At 44.8% G+C, this 19,593-nt stretch overlaps 1 protein-coding gene and 1 long non-coding RNA gene across 2 annotated transcripts in view; both read right to left on the bottom strand.

Moving 5' to 3' along the window:
- LOC107298737 overlaps positions 1-19,593 on the bottom strand; it is a 73,490-nt gene that overhangs the window by 38,574 nt on the left and 15,323 nt on the right. Inside the window, 2 exon segments of the mRNA XM_029286603.1 lie at positions 2,618-4,297; positions 15,228-15,644. Coding sequence (XP_029142436.1) covers positions 2,618-4,297; positions 15,228-15,644 — 2,097 coding nt within the window.
- LOC114923523 lies at positions 17,922-18,511 on the bottom strand. The gene is made up of 3 exons (XR_003810654.1): positions 18,448-18,511; positions 18,117-18,234; positions 17,922-17,996 (listed from the first exon to the last, which is right to left on the bottom strand). It is a non-coding gene; the product is annotated as an uncharacterized LOC114923523 (long non-coding RNA).

Here is a 19,593-nt window from a genome sequence, read left to right as displayed (position 1 = left end):
GCCGCCGCCCAGCTCATTGCCGCCGCCGCCGCCCAGCGTGTTCCTGCCGCCGCCGCAGCCGCCCGGCTCGTTCCCGCCGCTGCCGTGTCCGCCCAGCTCGTTCCCGGCATCGCCCCGGCCTGTGATGCTCCAGGTACGGCCCTCCCCCCTTCCCTTCTGTTCCCTGCGGCGCTGCGTGTCGAGGCCGGGATGGAATACCCCGGGCCGCCGCAGCCAAGCGCGAGGGGGAACGCCAGACGCCTCGTGTGAAGGGAGGAGGCCTGGCGACGCTGCGCCCTGCCGGGCGCTCACCGACAGGGCCGGGGGGGCCGAGGCGGCCAGGGAGGAACAGCTAACTGCCAGCAACCAGCCGGAACTGCTGGGGCCGGCCCGTATTGAAGAATACGGCCGAATTTACCCAGGCTGGCCGAGAAAGGCGCACCTCCAGCCTTCCCCGCAACCAGGAGAAGCCCCCTCCCTTTTGCAAGGTCGCCCCCTCCCCGCTTTTGGGGTGGGGGAGAATTGAGAGAGAGAGAGAGAGAGACAGACAAACACACACACACACAAAGAGGAGAGGGGAGCCGGCCGGCCCACCCGTTTCCCCCTTTCCCTGCGCGAGCGTGTGTGGATTTCCCCCCCCCTTTTTTCTGCCCGCCTCTCTCGCCTGCCCAGTTCCAGCTTCTCACTATCCAGGCGTTTCTGCAAAGCGGGTCGAGGGAGGGCGGGGCGGTTGGTGGGAAAAGAAAAGATGGAGCAGTGGCCAAGGGTTTATAAAGCAAGCGGTGGAGTCCTGCAGCTCAGAGGCGACACGGGGGGAGGGAATCGGAGCTAACCGAGGAAGGAGGCGCTGCTGCTGCTGTTTCTGCTGCCGCTGCCGCCAGCCGGGGCATAATACGGTAAATAAATACGAGCGTAGGGGATCCACGCGTGAACGAAGCCCCACTCCCCCGCCCCCTTTTGCTTTCGCTCCCGAGCCGGCGCTTTTGAAAAGGGCTTGACTCCAGCCTGGGATTCGGAGCAGGAGACGCCGCTGCTGCTGCTGCCGCCCGCGCTGCTGTGGACTTACAATATCCGAGCAAAAGACTTTGCAAAAGACCACCCCGCCAACGGGGAAAGGCGCGCAGTTGGGCACCGTCTTCCTTCGGCGTCTCTTTAAACGGTGCTAGGATATTGTAAGTCCACAAAGAACTGGGGAAAAATATTGACTCGAGTATAAGCCTAGGGGGGCATTTTTCAGCTCAAAAAATGGGCTGAAAAACTCGGCTTATACTCGAGTATATACGGTATTCTTGCCTCTAGTAAGACAATTGACATGCTGAAAATATCTTGGTAGGTCTTGGCTTAAGTTAAGCACTGTTGAAATCTGCTAACACAAGAAGGAGCAAATCTGCGTATCTGTCTTCAGCCCACATAATCAAGTCAGCTAGAGTTTGTAAAGCATATCCCACCTGAGACAGGACATGGTAGGATTAACTCACAAAGGCCAAAGGGCACACCCAAACTCATGTCAGAATACATGACACAGGAAATAGCCTCAAAACAGGAACAGGAAATAACTCCAAACAAAAGGCTCCAGAGTGTATAAAAGCCTATTCCCTACATGAGCTAAGCCCTTTTTTTTTTCACTTCTCTTGCTGCCAGAACCATTTTCCTGTCTGGCTCCCCTCTCCAATAAACTACAACCTTCTTCCCAAAGCAGTTGCCATGTTTATTCCCAGCTTGGATGAACCACGATGAAGACCTTTCCTCCAACAATACATTGCAAACGGAATGAATGAGGAAAACTCTCATGGAGAATAAAATGGTTTACAATTGATAATTAATGTCTCTAATTCCACATCACAGAATTTCTTTAGTGTGGTTACATTTTTACACCATCGGATGTTGATATAGAAGTAGAGACGCCATTCCTTTCTTTTTACCGGAGGTTTCTGCAATTCTGTCCGGCCTCTGTATCTGAAATCCTGGGAAATGCCAGCTGCTATCATCAATTGACTCATTTAGCCAGGTTTCAGTGAAGCAGAGGGCGACTGAGTTGTAAAAATCAGAGTTGCATCTCTTTAAAAGAAGTATTTCATCCATCTTATTAGCAAAAGAGTGAAGGAAGAGGTTTTTATTCCATTTTTCCTTAGTCTATTCAAAATCCATGCTCGCTTACCCCTTCTTCGCCCGTTGTCTCCTCTTGTTTTTGTTTTTCCATTTTTTAGAGAGAGCTGCCACTTCCTTGATGACAATCTCCTCTGCATTTATAAAGAGGGGGGGGGAGTATAGTCACAGAAAGCTCCCCATTAAAAAAACATTGCTTGATGCTTAACAGTTAGTCTCTTGAACATGAAACGCAAAGCAAATCACAAAAAATAATAAAAAACCAAAAAGCTATCAGAGAACATTTTTACCGAGAGGCTGCTGTAAGAGGCCCATTCTTGAGGGGGAAGAAGAGACGCCATACCATTCCTGTATGCAACCCTCCCCTCAGATTCCTGTTAATATCTTCTGTGGCATGGAAATGTATTTTATCAGCAGAAAGCATTGTGAAAGAAATCCATTTTCTATACGAAAAAGGAAACCTGTGCAGTTTTTAAATTTTTCTTTGAAAGCTCTTCTCTCACACTTCCTTTATTGATATGGTTTCTCCCGTGTATGGATCCTTCTATGCCAAGAAAGAGTGGAATTCCTGGCAAAGCTCTTCCCACACTCCATGCATTGATATGGCTTCTCCCCTGTGTGGCTTCTCTTGTGGGAGATAAGAGAACAATTCCACCTAAAACCCTTTCCACATTCCACACATTTATATGGCATATCTCCTATGTGGACCGTCTTGTGGTAATTAAGACTACTGCTATAGGTAAAGCTCTTTCCACACTCCATGCATTGATATGGCTTCTCTCCTGTGTGCATCCTCTTGTGGGAATTAAGATTAGTGTTACGAATAAAGGTCTTTCCACACTCCATGCATTTATAAGGTCTTTTTCCTTTGTGATTCCTATAATGGATTGTAAGAGAGTAATTGTAAGAGAAGGTCTTTCCACATTCCAGGCATTGATATGGCTTCTCTCCAGTGTGGATCCACTTATGGGAATTGAGACGATTGCTACAAGTAAAAGTTTTTCCACACTCCATGCATTTATAAGGTCTTTTTCCTTTGTGATTCCTATGATGGATTGTAAGAGAGTGCTTATAAGAGAAGGTATTTCCACATTCCATGCATTGATATGGCTTCTCTCCAGTGTGGATCCTATTATGGGAATTGAGGTTAGTGCTACAAGTAAAGGTCTTTCCATATTCCATGCATGAATATGGCTTCTCTCCAGTGTGGATCTTCTTATGGGAATTGAGATGACTGCTACAAGTAAAGGTCTTTCCACATTCCATGCATGAATATGGCTTCTCTCCAGTGTGGATTCTCTTATGGGAATTGAGACTACTGCTACAAGTAAAGGTCTTTCCACATTCCATGCATGAATATGGCTTCTCTCCAGTGTGGATTCTCTTATGGTAATTGAGACCACTGCTACAAGTAAAGGTCTTTCCACATTCCATGCATGAATATGGCTTCTCTCCAGTGTGGATCTTCTTATGGGAATTGAGACTACTGCTACAAGTAAAGGTCTTTCCACATTCCATGCATGAATATGGCTTCTCTCCAGTGTGGATTCTCTTATGGGAATTGAGACTACTGCTACAAGTAAAGGTCTTTCCACATTCCATGCATGAATATGGCTTCTCTCCAGTGTGGATTCTCTTATGGTAATTGAGACCACTGCTACAAGTAAAGGTCTTTCCGCACTCCATGCACTGATATGGCTTCTCTCCAGTGTGGATCCTCTTATGGTAATTGAGACCACTGCTACAAGTAAAGGTCTTTCCGCACTCCATGCACTGATATGGCTTCTCTCCAGTGTGGATCCTCTTATGGTAATTGAGACTACTGCTACAAGTAAAAGTCTTTCCACATTCCAGGCACTGATATGGCTTCTCTCCAGTGTGGATCCTCTTATGGGAATTGAGACTACTGCTACAAGTAAAGGTCTTTCCACATTCCATGCACTGATATGGCTTCTCTCCAGTGTGGATCCTCTTATGGTATTTGAGACCACTGCTACAAGTAAAGGTCTTTCCACACTCCATGCATTTATAAGGTCTTTCTCCCTTGTGATTTCTTTCATGACTTCTAAGAGAGTAATCATTACAGGAGGTCTTTCCACACTCCCTGGAGTTATATGGTGTGTCTTCTAAATGTGTCTTTTTATGGGAAATAAGATGATCAGATTTATTAAAGGACTTTCCACACTCCATGCATTTATATGGTTCTTCTCCCATATCAATGCTTGTATGGTTATGACGCCAACTGACCCTCGGAAAGCCTTTTTTCATTCCACCTTGTGATTGCTTTGTTTCATCACTCTTTGGCTGTATCTGATCTGGAAACTTCCCTTTTCCCTCTTTTGAATGGATCATTTGGCATTCTTCCTTGCAACTCTTATTTTCTTGCCCATTAAAGCCTTGAAAAAGAAAAAAATGAAAACTTTAGCAAGAATAGGGGGAAAATCAAACCTCTTCTTCCTGATCTGATCTTTGACCTGGGACTATTTCATAGTTCCACGTACTCCCTAAGTGCACCGAATATTGTATCATGCTGGATTAGCAACATGCCCACCAGCTACCCAACTTCAATGAAAGTGTCATCTCCACTTGTCTACAGGGAAGAATCTTTGAAAGCCAAGGGGAATTCCTGGATGGCAATAGCTCCCCACCCTCAACTTAGGCTAATATTAAACTCTGTACACAAGTGGGCACATCTCTAGGAAGAGAACATCCCTCTCAGGGCTAAATCCAGTCCTGCTTATAGCAGCTCACGCCCATCGGGGAGCCAATGACAGGCTCAGGAGTGGATACTGAACCCCTGGTAGGCAGGACCTTGCTCAAGAGAGGCCAGACCATCCCTGCATGGAGCCTGTTCCTCGGATTCTGGCCAATATCTTCTATGGCATGGAAATGAATATGTTGTATTTTATGAGCAGAAAGCATTAAAAAAAACCCACACATTTCCTTTATGTAAAAAGAAAGGCAAGACAGTCTCTCAATTTTTCTTCCAATAAATTTCCTTCTTCCATAAAGTCAGTTTGGTCAAACGATCAAGGCACCAGGCTAGAAACTGGGTGACTGGGAGTACTAGTTCTGCCTTAGGCATGAATGCTGGCTGGGTGACTTTGGGCCAGTCTCCCTCAGCTCAATCCAGGTCACAAGGTTCTTGTTGTGGGGAAAACAGCAGGAGGAAGGAATATTGGGGTTTGTCCGCTAGCTTTATTATTTACAAAAAGTAAAGGCAAGATTATCAATAAATGATGTTTTTTATCAGAAATATCATCTAAGCCCCCCCACACCCCATGACTTCTATGTTTCTGAGCACAGACAGGGATTCTTACCCAGAGAAGCCAGATTCCTGGAATTCTCCAGCATGACTTCTCCGTGGAGAGCTTTTTGGGCAGGGTCCAGCTGAGACCACTCCTCCATGGAGAAATACACGGCCACTTCCTCAAAAGACACAACATCCTGGAGAAGAAAAGAAATTTCCCTATTAACAGATAATCCCAAGAATAATTTGAGGTTTTTCTTCCATTAATTCTAGGAAAGAGATCCAGTGAACAAAATGGGCATCCTTGGTAGAATTCAGAGTGAGATCTCACCGCTTTTGGCTGATGACATAACTGAAGCAGATTGGATCTAGTTGGAGGTATTTGGAATGCCTTTCAGCATAGCCAACTAAAGTAGTTTTCTTGGTCACTTGGTAGTTAGGTCTTAAATCCACTTAGTATCTATGGAGATTCTCAATCACCAGATCACAGTTGTCTCAAAGATGATTTCAAAAGGCAAAATAAGGATTTTTTTGTAATGGTGTGTGAGAATGACCCTGGGAGACAGAAGGAACAGCCCCAATGCTCACAACTGTCTGGTCAATGAAATCTGATGGCAAAGCAGGAGGAGAAAGCATCTCACAAATGTTCAATGACCTGATGTCAAATTTGTACTGCTTAGAAACAACAATTTTATACGTTGAATGCTAGAACAAAATGAAATCCATCCAAGATTCATGGACCTTTTCTGACGTTTCTCCTCCTTACCTGAAGTAGAGGTTCAGCCAATCCTTCAGTTCCACCACAAAGAGGAGGTGACTCTACAAATTCCACGGACAGCTTTCCACTCTCTGTGAGACAGAGAAAAATGGTGGAAGCAGATTTGTTAAAGAGAAAGATTCAAATGAAGTGCAGCAAAACAATCAGCTAAATGTTGGAATCTCACATCACACAGAAAGAGCTTCCATTACCTAGCGTGGTATCCTGACTTTCACCTTTCTGGAAGCTCTCCTCGAACAGCAGCTCTTGAGAGGGTTTGGATGAATCTTTTCCCCCCTTGGGATACTCAGTCGTAGCTTCCAAGGATTTCTGGACATGATGTGATAGGAGAAACAAAGGAAGAGCACAGAGATAGAAATGAATTATCATACTGCAGCTTCAAACTAATAGACACCAATATCCTTTGTTGAAACCCGAAACAGAATGGAAGAATTGCTCCAAATATATCCTCTGGAAGAATAGAACAACTCGCTTTAGGAGTTAATAATTCCAGAAAACTCGGACAGAAAGGAATTGACAAATTCAGAGAGATCCTCTTTAGACCTGTTAAGACTATATTCTCAGACCTGGAACTCTTCTTGCATCTTTTCCACATCCACGTTCAGCAAGAAGCCTTCGGCCAGGGCCACCGCCTGGGAACTGGTTTCTGCTCCACACTCACGCACCCATTTCTCCATCTCTGGGGGAAGGAAAGCCAGGAACTGCTCCAGGAGCACCAGGTCCAGGATCTGGGCCTTTGTGTGTCTTTCTGGCTGCAGCCACTGACAGCAAAGGCGGTGAAGCTGACTGCAAACATCTCGGGGACCCCTCCCCTCCTGGAACTGCACTTTTCTGAAGTCATAGCATTGGACCTCTGAACTGTTGGCTTCATGTTCTTGGTTCTTCTGCCCAGGACTTGCCCCATTTATCTCAAAGCTCCAAGACTGAGCAGCTGCAGGGCTTTTTCCAGCTGGGCGTTGCCCCTCCATCTTCTCTCTGATCTCTAATCCAGCTCCAAAACAGACTGATGGATCTGCACAGGTCTTCCTAATCAGAAGAGGTCTGTCAAAATTTCCTAAGTCTATTTAGCCCTCTTCGCACACAAGATACTTAAGACTCAAGAGCAATCAGGAAAGATTTCCAACTTATATATCTGAAATGGAAAACAAAAGAAAATTCCAGAAATACAGGTTGACCAACTTAACAACTGAACACACACAAAAACTGAAATAAGAAATTCTTATGAACCCACCAATATCTGGGAGGATGGGGAAAATCTTTGTAGGTAGTGATGTATCTCTGTGTGGAAAAAAAATCTGTAGTAACCTTCTGGATCAACAATTGGATACATAAATTTAAAATATGTTTTTGATTTCTTATTCCTACTTATTCAAATAATTTTGATGGTTGCTTGCAGCATGAAAACCAACCTCTGTACAATCCAGATCATCAATGTCTCAGGTCACAAATAGCCATTGAGATGAGTGTCTTTCTAAATCGATTTAATAAGTAAATCAATCCAACAGAACCTGATTAAACTCCTGACCCAAACTGTAATGGCTACCTGAGAAATCACAATCAACAAACCACCATTCAATGCAAATAGAATACCCGAATCAGTAAACCATAGCTTAACATGATGTTTTCATTCACGCATCTCCTGGAAACAGGTTCCCCACTTTTAGCCTAATCCTGAATGGCTCCGACCTTTCTGGCGATCCTGATTTTCATCCTGGAGGCAACGCAGCGCGTCCGGAGCTTTGATTTCTTCCCTGCCTGGCCCGTGCATGCACAGGGGCGGCAGGGGAACATGGGACCCCGGGCTCCCCCCTTTCCACGCCTCCGAACCTGATGAAGTTTTGGTTGTCTCCATGCACGTTCCAGCCCGTGAAAGAAACATCCCCACACACAAAGCTCCCTTGCAGCCTGTGGGACTCCTGGGAAGGCTTAGCCTAAGGCTAAGGAGGAGGAAGAGAGAGAGACACAGAGAGAGACACACCGAGAGAGAGACACAGAGAGAGACACACCGAGAGAGAGACACAGAGAGAGAGAGAGCAAAATCACACCTCCATTCCTCTTCTGGACAATGCATAGAGCATGTCTCTCGACCTGCTGGAAGAGCGCATGCTCAGTTCTCTCCTGAAGCGGGGGCAGGTGAGGGCTTTGTAACGGCAGCCCAGGGAGCCCCCTGGTGGATCCTTCATGCAACGCTAGATCGACGCTGCAAGGGAATAGGGGAGATCGTCATGTTCCATGCGGGCCTGGGATGATGGGCATTGGAGTAGAAGGAAAGGGTCCCTCTAACATTCCCTGTCTCCAGCAGGCAACATTTTCTAAGAACGATCTGCCATCTTGTGAATATTGACAAAATCTCTGTGGCGGCTCAGAAGAAACAGGAGCCTCTCTTTCAAGCCCCGGCTGTGTGATGTGATTGTTGGCAAACTCAGTCCTGAAGTGAGGGAAGATAAAGGGGCTGGCAGAGTCGCAAAATAGGAAGTGAAGGGGTCGGAAAACTAAGATGTGTATTGATTTTTTTATTTGGTGAGTTCAATTATTACAGCTGCCTTTTCAAATTCTTGCCTCTGGGAGGCCAACTGTGGTTCAAAACAGCAAGTGGCAGCAGCAAAAATGAGAATAATCCTGAAGAAACCGCATCAAAAGTAAACAAGTTCCAAAATGGAGAGAAAGCTCAAATCATGGAAGTTTTAGAAATTTTACCTCAAAACAAGGATCCATGATGGAGAAATGAATGGTGTCTCATTGGTGACTGGAGAAAAGGTGGAATTACAAAATGCCGGAAGGCAAACCTTGAGGAGTACATATAAAGTTCAAATTCCATGAGGGGAAAAAGGGAAATGGCCTCATTTCAGTAGGGAATACAGCTCAGGAAATATGAGCAGGAATTTTGAAGACTGTAAGGCAACTGCACTAAAGAAAATACCAATTTTCTTCTAGCCAAAAGAGCTGAAAAGTCCCGGGATTTGAAGAGATTAGTCTGGATTTGGAGGTGACAGTGCAAGAACAACAAAGAGATTGATCTAAATTAATGAAATAAAGAAATGGGGAAATAGAGTTAAGAAGCAATTTAAAAAGAATGCAATTAGCATCTCTCTCTTGCCAATAGCTTGGTCCTTTTCAGCAAATTTTTCTCAGTCTTTAATACACTTGAATTTTAAAAAGTCTTATGAATAACCATACCGGTAATATTTAATTTTATTTAAATCCAAAATTAATTTTATTCAAATGTAATTAGAATCCAATTAACTTTAAATAAATCCAATTTATTTAAATTGAATTTAGACATTTCCTTATTCTTATCGTATTATAGAAAGGCAAAATCACAAAAGTATTTAAACTTATATACCGCTTCATACTGCTTTACTGTACTCTAAATGCTTTAAAGAGTCAGCCTATTGCCCCCCACAATTTGGGTCCTCATTTTACTGGCCTCAAGACGAATGGAAAGTTGAATCAACCTTGAGCCTGTGAGAATCAAACTGCTGGCAGTCAGCAGAAATCGCCTGCAATACTGCATTCTAACCACTGCGCCACCATGGCTGTAATGCTTCAAGATGCTTCAACATATTTGAACATGGATTTCACGGCTTATCTTTCTGGTTTCTTTTGTGAGAGGAATTCATCGTCCTGAAACTCTTTTCACCCAGGATACATTGATATATATGTGACTTTGTTCTATTGCTTGTGCTTGAATTATGTTGAATTCCAATGTAGGTAGTCCTCGACTTACAACAGTACGTCTAGTGAGCATTCAAATTTACAACCGCACTGAAAAAAGTGAATTATGACCATTCGTCAAGCTTACAACATCCCTATGGTGACATGATATACATTCGGATGCTTGAGAATTGACTCACATTTATGACGGTTGCAGGGTCCCAGGGTCATGTGATCACCTTTTGCGACCTTCTGTCGAGCAAAGTCAATGGGGAAGCCAGATTCACTTAACAACCATGTTACTAATTTAACAGTTCCAATGATTCACTTAATAAATGTGGTAAGAAAAGTCATAAAATGGGGCAAACCTCGTTTAACAAATTTCTTACTTAGCCACATAAATTCTGTGCTCAATTGTGATCATAGGTTGAGGACCACTTATACAGGTAAGTCATTGGTTAAGGAATGGAATCTGGATCAAAACTCCCATTACTAAGTGATGCGGTCGTAAAACGTGACATCGCATAAGTGAACATCAATGTTGGGAAGGTGCCAGCGCTTTACCTGCTGTCCATTAATAAAGAAAAACAACAGAGAAAAACGCAGAGAGAATTTAAAGACAGACCAGGGTTTGAAAGAGTAAAAATATTGTTGTATACTACTGTATGTAGTAGTAGTAGTAGTAGTAGTAGTAGTAGTAATAATAATAATAATAATAATAATAATAATAATAATAATAATAATAATAATAATAATAATAATGATAAAGTTGGAAGGGACCTTGGAGGTCATCGAGTCCAACCCCCTGCTCAGGCAGGAAACCCTACACCATTTCAGACAAATGGCTGTCCAGTCTCTTCTTTAAAAGTTTTAGTGTTGGAGCATTCACCACTTCTGGAGGCAGGTTGTTCCATTGGTTAATTGTTCTAACTGTCAGGACATTTCTCCTTAGTTCTAGGTTGCTTCTCTCCTTGATTAGTTTCCATCCGTTGCTTCTTGTCCTGCCTTCAGGCGCCTTGGAAAATAGCTTGACTCCCTCTTCTTTGTGGCAGCCCCTGAGATATTGGAACCCTGCTATCATGTCCCCCCTTGTCCTTCTCTTCGTTAAACTAGACATACCCAATTCCAGCATCCATTCCTTATATGTTTTAGCCTCCAGTCCCCTAATCATCTTTGTTGCTCTTCTCTGTACTCTTTCTAGAGTCTCAGCCTCTTTTTTACATCATGGTGACCAAAACTGGATGCAGTATTCCAAGTGTGGCCTTACCAAGTGGTAGTTTGCCACCTGCCAGGTGATACGTGACCGTCCTAGAGAAGTGGTAGCGGAGGGGGAGAGGAATGAGCTGAAGCAGCAGCAGCGCTGCAGAAGCCTGAGAGAGAGACAGCTGGAGCTGCAGGGCTGTTGGGGCTCAGCAGAAGCCTCAGGATCAGTGCCCGGCTCCACGATCAGCACTTCCAGGAGTTGGAGATGCCCTGAAGAGAAAAGGAGGAGGAGGGGGGGGGGAAGAGGAGATAATATAAAAGGTGGTTTTGGTGGGAAAGGGCTAGCGAACGGGTGCCCCATCATGCCCCCTTGGCATATGAAGAGGTGGCGAGCACCCAGTATCGCAGCTGACCGTCCCTGCTGATCACTGAGAAAGGAAAAAGGTAGAAGCACTTCCATTTTCCCCTGGAAGCCAGCACTCACACGCTCGCCATCTTCTCCGTGGATCCCCAGGGGGCTGGGCAGAGAAGGCAGGGGAGGCCCTCACTGGCTCCAGGGCTGCCCCGTGGATCTAAGGCTTAGTGCATTCTGGCTTTGATGGCCCCTGCCAGGAGATCAGCAGCCAGCAGGCTTCCCTTTCACCGGGACTGCCCCTGCCTGCATGAGATAGCGACGGCCGGCAGAAGCATGGCCACCGGCAGTGCTAGCAAGCTCTCACACTCCTGTCATCCTTTCCTGAGTATGGAGGATGGAAAGAGAAGCAGGGGAGGAAAAGAGGAAGGAAGGAGCAAGCTGGGAAAGGGACTGCCTTCTGAGCGCTTCACAAGTTCGGTTTTTTTAAACTGTCAGAGCCTCCAGGCAGGTGGCTTCCCATTTTGACCCCTCCCACCCCATCGCCTCTGCCTGAAGGGCCTCTGCATGGCTCTCAGCTTGTCTCTCCCAGACCTGCACGTGTGTATGTGTATGTATGTGTGTGTGCGCACGGGGGAGGGGAGTCTCACCTCTTGCAGCCCACGCTGTGATATCGGGAAGGAAAAGAACAGGAGGGGTGAGAGAAGTTGTGATGGGAGCTTCTTGCAGCCTTCCACTGGGCTGGGGGCGGGAGCTGAGGGGGGCAGGGGGCAATGCAATCAGCGGCATGTTGAGAAAAAGAAACAAGTACTCCAAAAAAACAGCTTTCATTCGTTTGAAGCCTGCCATCGCAGAAGGACTCTGTTGAGGGCACTGGGCTGCAAGGGGTGAGAGACGCAAACACACCCTGCCCGGCTGCCCGCTCGCACACATACACACACACACACACAAATGTAAACTATAGCAAGGCTAGGGCAATGATTAAATATTTTCTTCTGAAATTTAGCAAAAGAATCAATATATTTTGGGTGTTTTGTTGGCAAATATGAAGATTCCAAACTACGATTTTAGCAATGTCATGTTTCCAAGTGGATTCCTACTGATCCTAATATATCAGGATTGAATCACAATGAATCTATGACAGAACCCTGATCTAATCTTGGTGTGTGTGAGCCAGTTTTTGACCTGGGTTAATTCCATGGTGCCATGAACCCCCGAAGTGCATTGGACACCCCACCAGCTCCTCAACTTCCGTGAAAAAGTCTTCATTTCCAGTCTCTGCAGAGCATTCTTTGATAGCCAAAAGGACTTTCTGGATGGCTATAGTTCCTCACCCCCAACTTGTAATGACACCAAATGATGCCCAAGTGGGCATATTTCTAAGAAAGGAACATTCCTCTCAGGTCACATCCAGGTCTAGTTCATTCATTTCGATCATGGTATTCTGTCCCAGCCTACGTGAGTCCTTGTTATGCTCACAAGGAGAAACCCCTCTTCCAACAAGCAGTCTGGAACCACAGGAAAAAAACAATTCCCTTTTATTATTCACAGTCCTGAGTCAATGTCCAAGGCAAACAAACACAATTCACAGAAACTCAATCCTCAACACCAACGGTTGCCTTTGGCAACCAGCACCTCCCACACCTTCCTTTTATTATTCAGCCAAGGCCTGGCTTCCAAATGCCTTCTCCTTTGCCTTTGGAGACACCCCATTGCGTTCCTCTGTCCTACTCTTTTTTCTTGCCTGCGTTTTCGTGCATCCTGGATATCTCCCAGCTGTGATTCATCACTGTTCAACTCAGACTCCCAGCACAGCTGTGTCTCAGCCTGAGCCTTCCTCTGACTCTGATGTCACTCCAGGCCCCTCTTCCTCCTCTGATTCCTCAGACTCAGCTGCCGGGTCCACTGGCTGGTGAGGAATCACAACACATGGTTAAGAGCACTTTTATTATACACCAAGCTGGTCTTCCATAGTATCAGGGCTTGAATAATAGCTCAGTTCATCGAGCAACCAGTGACCAGGCTCAGGAGTGAATACCAAACCTTGGAAGTCTATGGAGATTTTCAGTCATCCAGATCTTGGCTGTCCCAAAGGGGCTTTTTCAGGAAGTAATTGGACTTTCTTGTTTTTCTTTGAAGACATTTCACTTCTCATCCAAGAAGCTTCTTCAGCTCCGACTGAATGGTGTGGAATGGAAGTATTTATATTACTTGCAGACAGCTGGTCATTTGAATTCTTTTAGAGAGTCAATGAGGTCACGTGGAGGTTTATCTGTGTCCTAGGGGTGACCTGAGTAGTGTAAATGTGTGTGAAGCCTTCTTGGCTGCAGCTGAATAAACGCGTTAAAAGCTTATCAAGGCAAAATAGCTGGATTCTGTTGTTATTCATATACCGAGCCGCATCTGAAACGGGCAAACATTGTTGGCCACCGCGGCAGGACAGGTGCTCATTTCTGGGAAGCCCGGGAAAAGAAGGACACCAAACTTGCTCTGAGATTTCCTGGAGGTGATTTCCTTCTTGATTCTCCCCAAGTCCTAAATTTTAGACTAAGTATTCTTGCCTCTAGTAAGACAATTGACATGCTGAAAATATCTTGGTAGGTCTTGGCTTAAGTTAAGCACTGTTGAAATCTGCTAACACAAGAAGGAGCAAATCTGCGTATCTGTCTTCAGCCCACATAATCAAGTCAGCTAGAGTTTGTAAAGCATACCCCACCTGAGACAGGACATGGTAGGATTAACTCACAAAGGCCAAAGGGCACACCCAAACTCAGGTCAGAATACATGACACAGGAAATAGCCTCAAAACAGGAACAGGAAATAACTCCAAGCAAAAGGCTCCAGAGTGTATAAAACCCTATTCCCTACATGAGCTAAGCCCTTTTTTTTTTCACTTCTCTTGCTGCCAGAACCATTTTCCTGTCTGGCTCTCCTCTCCAATAAACTACAACCTTCTTGCCAAAGCAGTTGCCATGTTTATTCCCAGCTTGGATGAACCACGATGAAGACCTTTCCTCCAACAATACATTGCAAACAGAATGAATGAGGAAAACTCTCATGGAGAATAAAATGGTTTACAATTGATAATTAATGTCTCTAATTCCACATCACAGAATTTCTTTAGTGTGGTTACATTTTTACACCATCGGATGTTGATATAGAAGTAGAGACGCCATTCCTTTCTTTTTACCGGAGGTTTCTGTAATTCTGTCCGCCCTCTGTGTCTGAAATCCTGGGAAATGCCAGCTGCTATCATCAATTGACTCATTTAGCCAGGATTCAGTGAAGCAGAGGGCGACTGATTTGTAAAAATCGGAGTTACATCTGTTTAAAAGAAGTATTTAATCCATCTTATTAGCAAGAGTGAAAGAAGAGGTTTTTATTCCATTTTTCCTTAGTCTATTCAAAATCCCTGCTCGGTTACCCCTTCTTCGCCCGTTTTCTCCTCCTTTGGTTTTTGTTTTTCCATTGTTGAAGGAGAGCTGACACTTCCTTGATGACAATCTCCTCTGCATTTATAAAGATGGGGGGGGAGTATAGTCACAGAAAGCTCCCCATTAAAAAAACATTGCTTGATGCTTAACAGTTAGTCTCTTGAACATGAAACGCAAAGCAAATCACAGAAAATAATAAAAAACCAAAAAGCTATCAGAGAACATTTTTACCGAGAGGCTGCCGTAAGAGGCCCATTCTTGAGGGGGAAGAAGAGATGCCATACCATTCCTGTATGCAACCCTCCCCTCAGATTCCTGTTAATATCTTCTGTGGCATCGAAATGTATTTTATCAGCAGAAAGCATTGTGAAAGAAATCCATTTTCTATACGAAAAAGGAAACCTGTGCAGTTTTTAAATTTTTCTTTCAAAGCTCTTCTCACACTTCCTTTATTGATATGGTTTCTCCCGTGTATGGATCCTTCTATGCCAAGCAAGAGTGGAATTCCTGGCAAAACTCTTCCCACACTCCGTGCATTGATATGGCTTCTCCCCTGTGTGGATTCTTTTGTGGGAGATAAAATCACAATTCCACCTAAAACTCTTTCCACATTCCAGGCATTGATATGGCTTCTCTCCAGTGTGGATCCACTTATGGGAATTGAGACGACTTCTACAAGTAAAGCTCTTTCCACATTCCATGCATTGATATGGCTTCTCTCCTGTGTGGATCCTATTATGGGAATTGAGACGACTGCTATAGATGAAGGTCTTTCCACATTCCAGGCACTGATATGGCTTCTCTCCTGTGTGGATCCTCTTGTGGGAACTAAGATTACTGCTACGAGTAAAGGTCTTTCCACACTCCATGCATTTATATGGTTCTTCTCTCATATCAATGCTTGTATGGTTATGAAGCCAACTGACCCTCGGAAAGCCTTTTTTCATTCCACCTTGTGATTTCTTTGTTTCATCACTCTTTGGCTTTATCTGATCTGGAAACTTCCCTTTTCCCTCTTTTGAATGGATCATTTGGCATTCTTTCTTGCAATTCTTATTTTCTTGCGCATTAAAACCTTGAAAAAGAAAAAATGAAAACTGTAGCAAGAATAGGGGAACAATCAAACCTCTTCTTCCTGATCTAATCTTTGACCTGGGACTATTCCATAGTGCCACGTACTCCCTAAGTGCACTGAATACTGTATCATGCTGGGTTAGCAACATATCCACCCAGTCCCAAACTTCAATGAAAGTCTCATCCCCACTTGTCTGCAGAGCAGAATCTTTCAAAGCCAAGGGGAATTTCTGCTCCCCACCCTCAACTTAGGCTGTTAAACTCTGTACAGATGTGGGCACATCTCTAGGAAGGGAACATCCCTCTCAGGGCTAAATCCAGTCCTGCTTATAGCAGCTCACACCCATCAGGGAGCCAGTGACCAGGATCCGGAGTGGATACTGAACCCCTGGTAGGCAGGACCTTGCTCAAGAGAGGCCACACCATCCCTGCATGCAGCCTCTCCCACGCATTCTGGCTAATATCTTCTATGGCAGTGGTTCTCAACCTTTTTAATGCCGCGACCCCAACCGGTCGTAAGTCAAGGACTAAACCGGTCGTAAGTCGAGGACTAAACTGGCCGTAAGTCGAGAACTAAACCGGTCGTAAGTCGAGGACTACCCAACCGGTCATAAGTCGAGGACTTTCCCTGCCCGGGAGCACCGCGCATGCGTGGTTCCGCCCCCTGCGCTGGCCGAGGCGTAGCTGGCAAGCAGCAAAGACGGAGCAGGCCGACCACCAGCTGGCCCAGCCCAAGGGAGGTAAGGCACCCGCCGGAAAAGGGGAAAAAATGGCGGACAAAAAAAATGGTGGACAAAAAAAATGGCGGACAGCCTTGCTTGGCGACCCCCATGAAATGATCGATCGACCCCAAATGGGGTCCCGACCCACAGGTTGAGAACCACTGTTCTATGGCATGGAAATGAATATTTTGTATTTTATGAGCAGAAAGCATTTCTTTTTTAAAAAAAAAAAACAACCACATTTCCTTTATGTCAAAAGGAAGACAAGGCAGTTTTTCAATTTTTCTTCCAATAAATTTCCTTCTTCCATAAACTCAGTTTGGTCAAACTGTTAAGGCACCAGGCTAGAAACTGGGTGACTGGGAGTACTAGTTCTGCCTTAGGCATGAATGCTGGCTGGGTGACTTTGGGCCAGTCTCCCTCAGCTGAACCCAGGTCACAAGGTTGTTGTTGTGGGGAAAACAGCAGGAGGAAGGAATATTGGGGTTTGTCCGCTAGCTTTATTATTTACAAAAAGTAAAGGCAGAGTATCAATAAATGATGTTTTTATCAGAAATATCATCTAAGCCCCCCCACACCCCATGACTTCTCTATGTTTCCAAGTACAGACAGGGATTCTTACCCAGAGAAGCCAGATTCCTGGAATTCTCCAGCATGACTTCTCCGTGGAGAGCTTTTTGGGCAGGGTCCAGCTGAGACCACTCCTCCTTGGAGAAATACACGGCCACTTCCTCAAAAGACACAACATCCTGAAGAAGAAAAGAAATTTCCCTATTAACAGATAATCCCAAGAATAATTTGAGGTTTTTTCTTCCATTAATTCTAGGAAAGAGATCTAGTGAACAAAATGGGCATCCTCTGCAGAATTCAAAGTGAGATCTCACCGCTTTTGGCTGATGACATAACTGAAGCAGATTGTATCTAGTTTGCGGTATTTGGAATGCCTTTCAGCATAGCCAACTAAAATAGTTTTCTTGGTCATTGGTAGTTGGGTCTTAAATCCACTTAGTATCTATGGAGATTCTCAATCACCAGATCACAGTTGTCCCAAAGATGCTTTTCAAAAGGCAAAATAAGGATTTTTTTGTAATGGTATGTGAGAATGACCCTGGGAGACAGAAGGAACAGCCTCAATGCTCACAACTGTCTGGTCAATGAAATCTGATGTCAAAGCAGGAGGAGAAAGCATCTCACAAAGGATCTCCCCAGAAGAGAGAGGATAGACTAAGCTGATCGTGAATGTTCATGACCGGATGTCAAATTTATATTGCTTAGAAACAGCAATTTTATACATTGAACTCTAGAACAAAATGAAATCCATCCAAGATTCATGGACCTTTTCCGACGTTTCTCCTCCTTACCTGAAGTACAGTTTCAGCCAATCCTTCAGCTCCACCACAAAGAGGAGGTGAGTCTACAAATTCCACGGACAGCTTTCTACTCTCTGTGAGACAGAGAAAAATGGGGGAAGCAGATTTGTTAAAGAGAGAGATTGTAATGATGTGCAGCTAAAGAATCAGCTAAATGTTGAAATCTCACATCACACAGAAAGACCTTCTGTTACCTGGCGTGATGTCCTGACTTTGACCTTTCTGGAAGTTCTCCCTGAATAGAAGCTCTTGAGAAGATTTGAATGAATCTTTCCCCCCCTTGGGATACTCAGTCGCAGCTTCCAAGGATTTCTGGACATGATGTGATAGGAGAAACAAAGGAAGAGCACAGAAATAGAAATGAATTATCATAGTACAGCTTCAAACTACTACAATGTCCATTGTTGAAACCCAAAATAGAATGGAAGAATTGCCCCAAATATATCCTCTGGAAGAATAGAAAAACTCACTTTAGGAGTTAATAATTCCAGAAAACTCTGACCTGTTAAGACTATATTCTCACACCTGGAACTCTTCTTGCATCTTTTCCACATCCACGTTCAGCAAGAAGCCTTCAGCCAGGGCCACCGCCTGGGAACTGGTCTCTGCTCCACACTCACGCACCCATTTCTCCATCTCTGGGGGAAGGAAAGCCAGGAACTTCTCCAGGAGCACCAGGTCCAGCATTTGGGCCTTTGTGTGTCTTTCTGGCTGCAGCCACTGACAGCAAAAGCGATGAAGCTGACCACAAATATCTCGGGGACCCCTCCCCTCCTGGAACTGCACTTTTCTGAAGTGACAGCATTGGACCTCTGAACTCTTGGCTTCCTCTTCTTGGTTCTTCTGCCCAGGACTTGCCCCATTCATCTCAAAGCTCCAAGACTGAGCAGCTGCAGGGCTTTTTCCAGCTGGGCGTTGTCCCTCCATCTTCTCTCTGGTCTCTAATCCAGCTCCAAAACAGACTGATGGATCTGCACAGGTCTTCCTAATCAGAAGAGGTCTGTCAAAATTTCCTAAGTCCATTTAGCCCTCTTCCCACAAAAGATACTGAAGACTCAAGAGCAACCAGGAAAGATTTCCAACTTATATATCTGAAATGGAAAACAAAAGAAAATTCCAGAAATACAGGTTGACTTTCTGGATCAACAATTGGATAAATAAATTTAAAATATGTTTTTGATTTCTTATTCCTACTTATTCAAATAATTTTGATGGCTGCTTGCAGCATGAAAACCAACCTCTGTACAATCCAGATCATCAATGTCTCAGGTCACAAATAGCCATTGAGATGAGTGTCTTTCTAAATCGATTTAATAGGTAAATCAATCAATATTTGAACTTCCAGTGTAACTTTAACCAACAGAACCTCATTAAACTCTTGACCCAAACTTTAATGGCTACCTGAGAAATCACAATCAACAAAACACCATTCAATGCAAATAGAATAATACCCGAATCAGTAAACCATAGCTTAACATGATGTTTTCATTCACGCATCTCCTGGAAACAGGTTCCCCACTTTTAGCCTAATCCTGAATGGCTCCGACCTTTCTGGCGATCCTGATGTTCTTCCTGGAGGCAACGCAGCGCGTCCGGAGCTTTGATTTCTTCCCTGCCTGGCCCGTGCATGCACAGAGGCGGCAGGGGAACATGGGACCCCGGGCTCCCCCC

This window comes from Protobothrops mucrosquamatus, unplaced genomic scaffold (genome assembly GCF_001527695.2).
Source record: "Protobothrops mucrosquamatus isolate PMUCROS unplaced genomic scaffold, P.Mucros_1.0 scaffold4230, whole genome shotgun sequence".
NCBI classification, from domain to species: Eukaryota; Metazoa; Chordata; class Lepidosauria; order Squamata; family Viperidae; genus Protobothrops; species Protobothrops mucrosquamatus.
The sequence above is the reverse complement of the archived record's forward strand: the minus strand, read 5'-3'. Positions and strand labels throughout refer to the sequence as shown.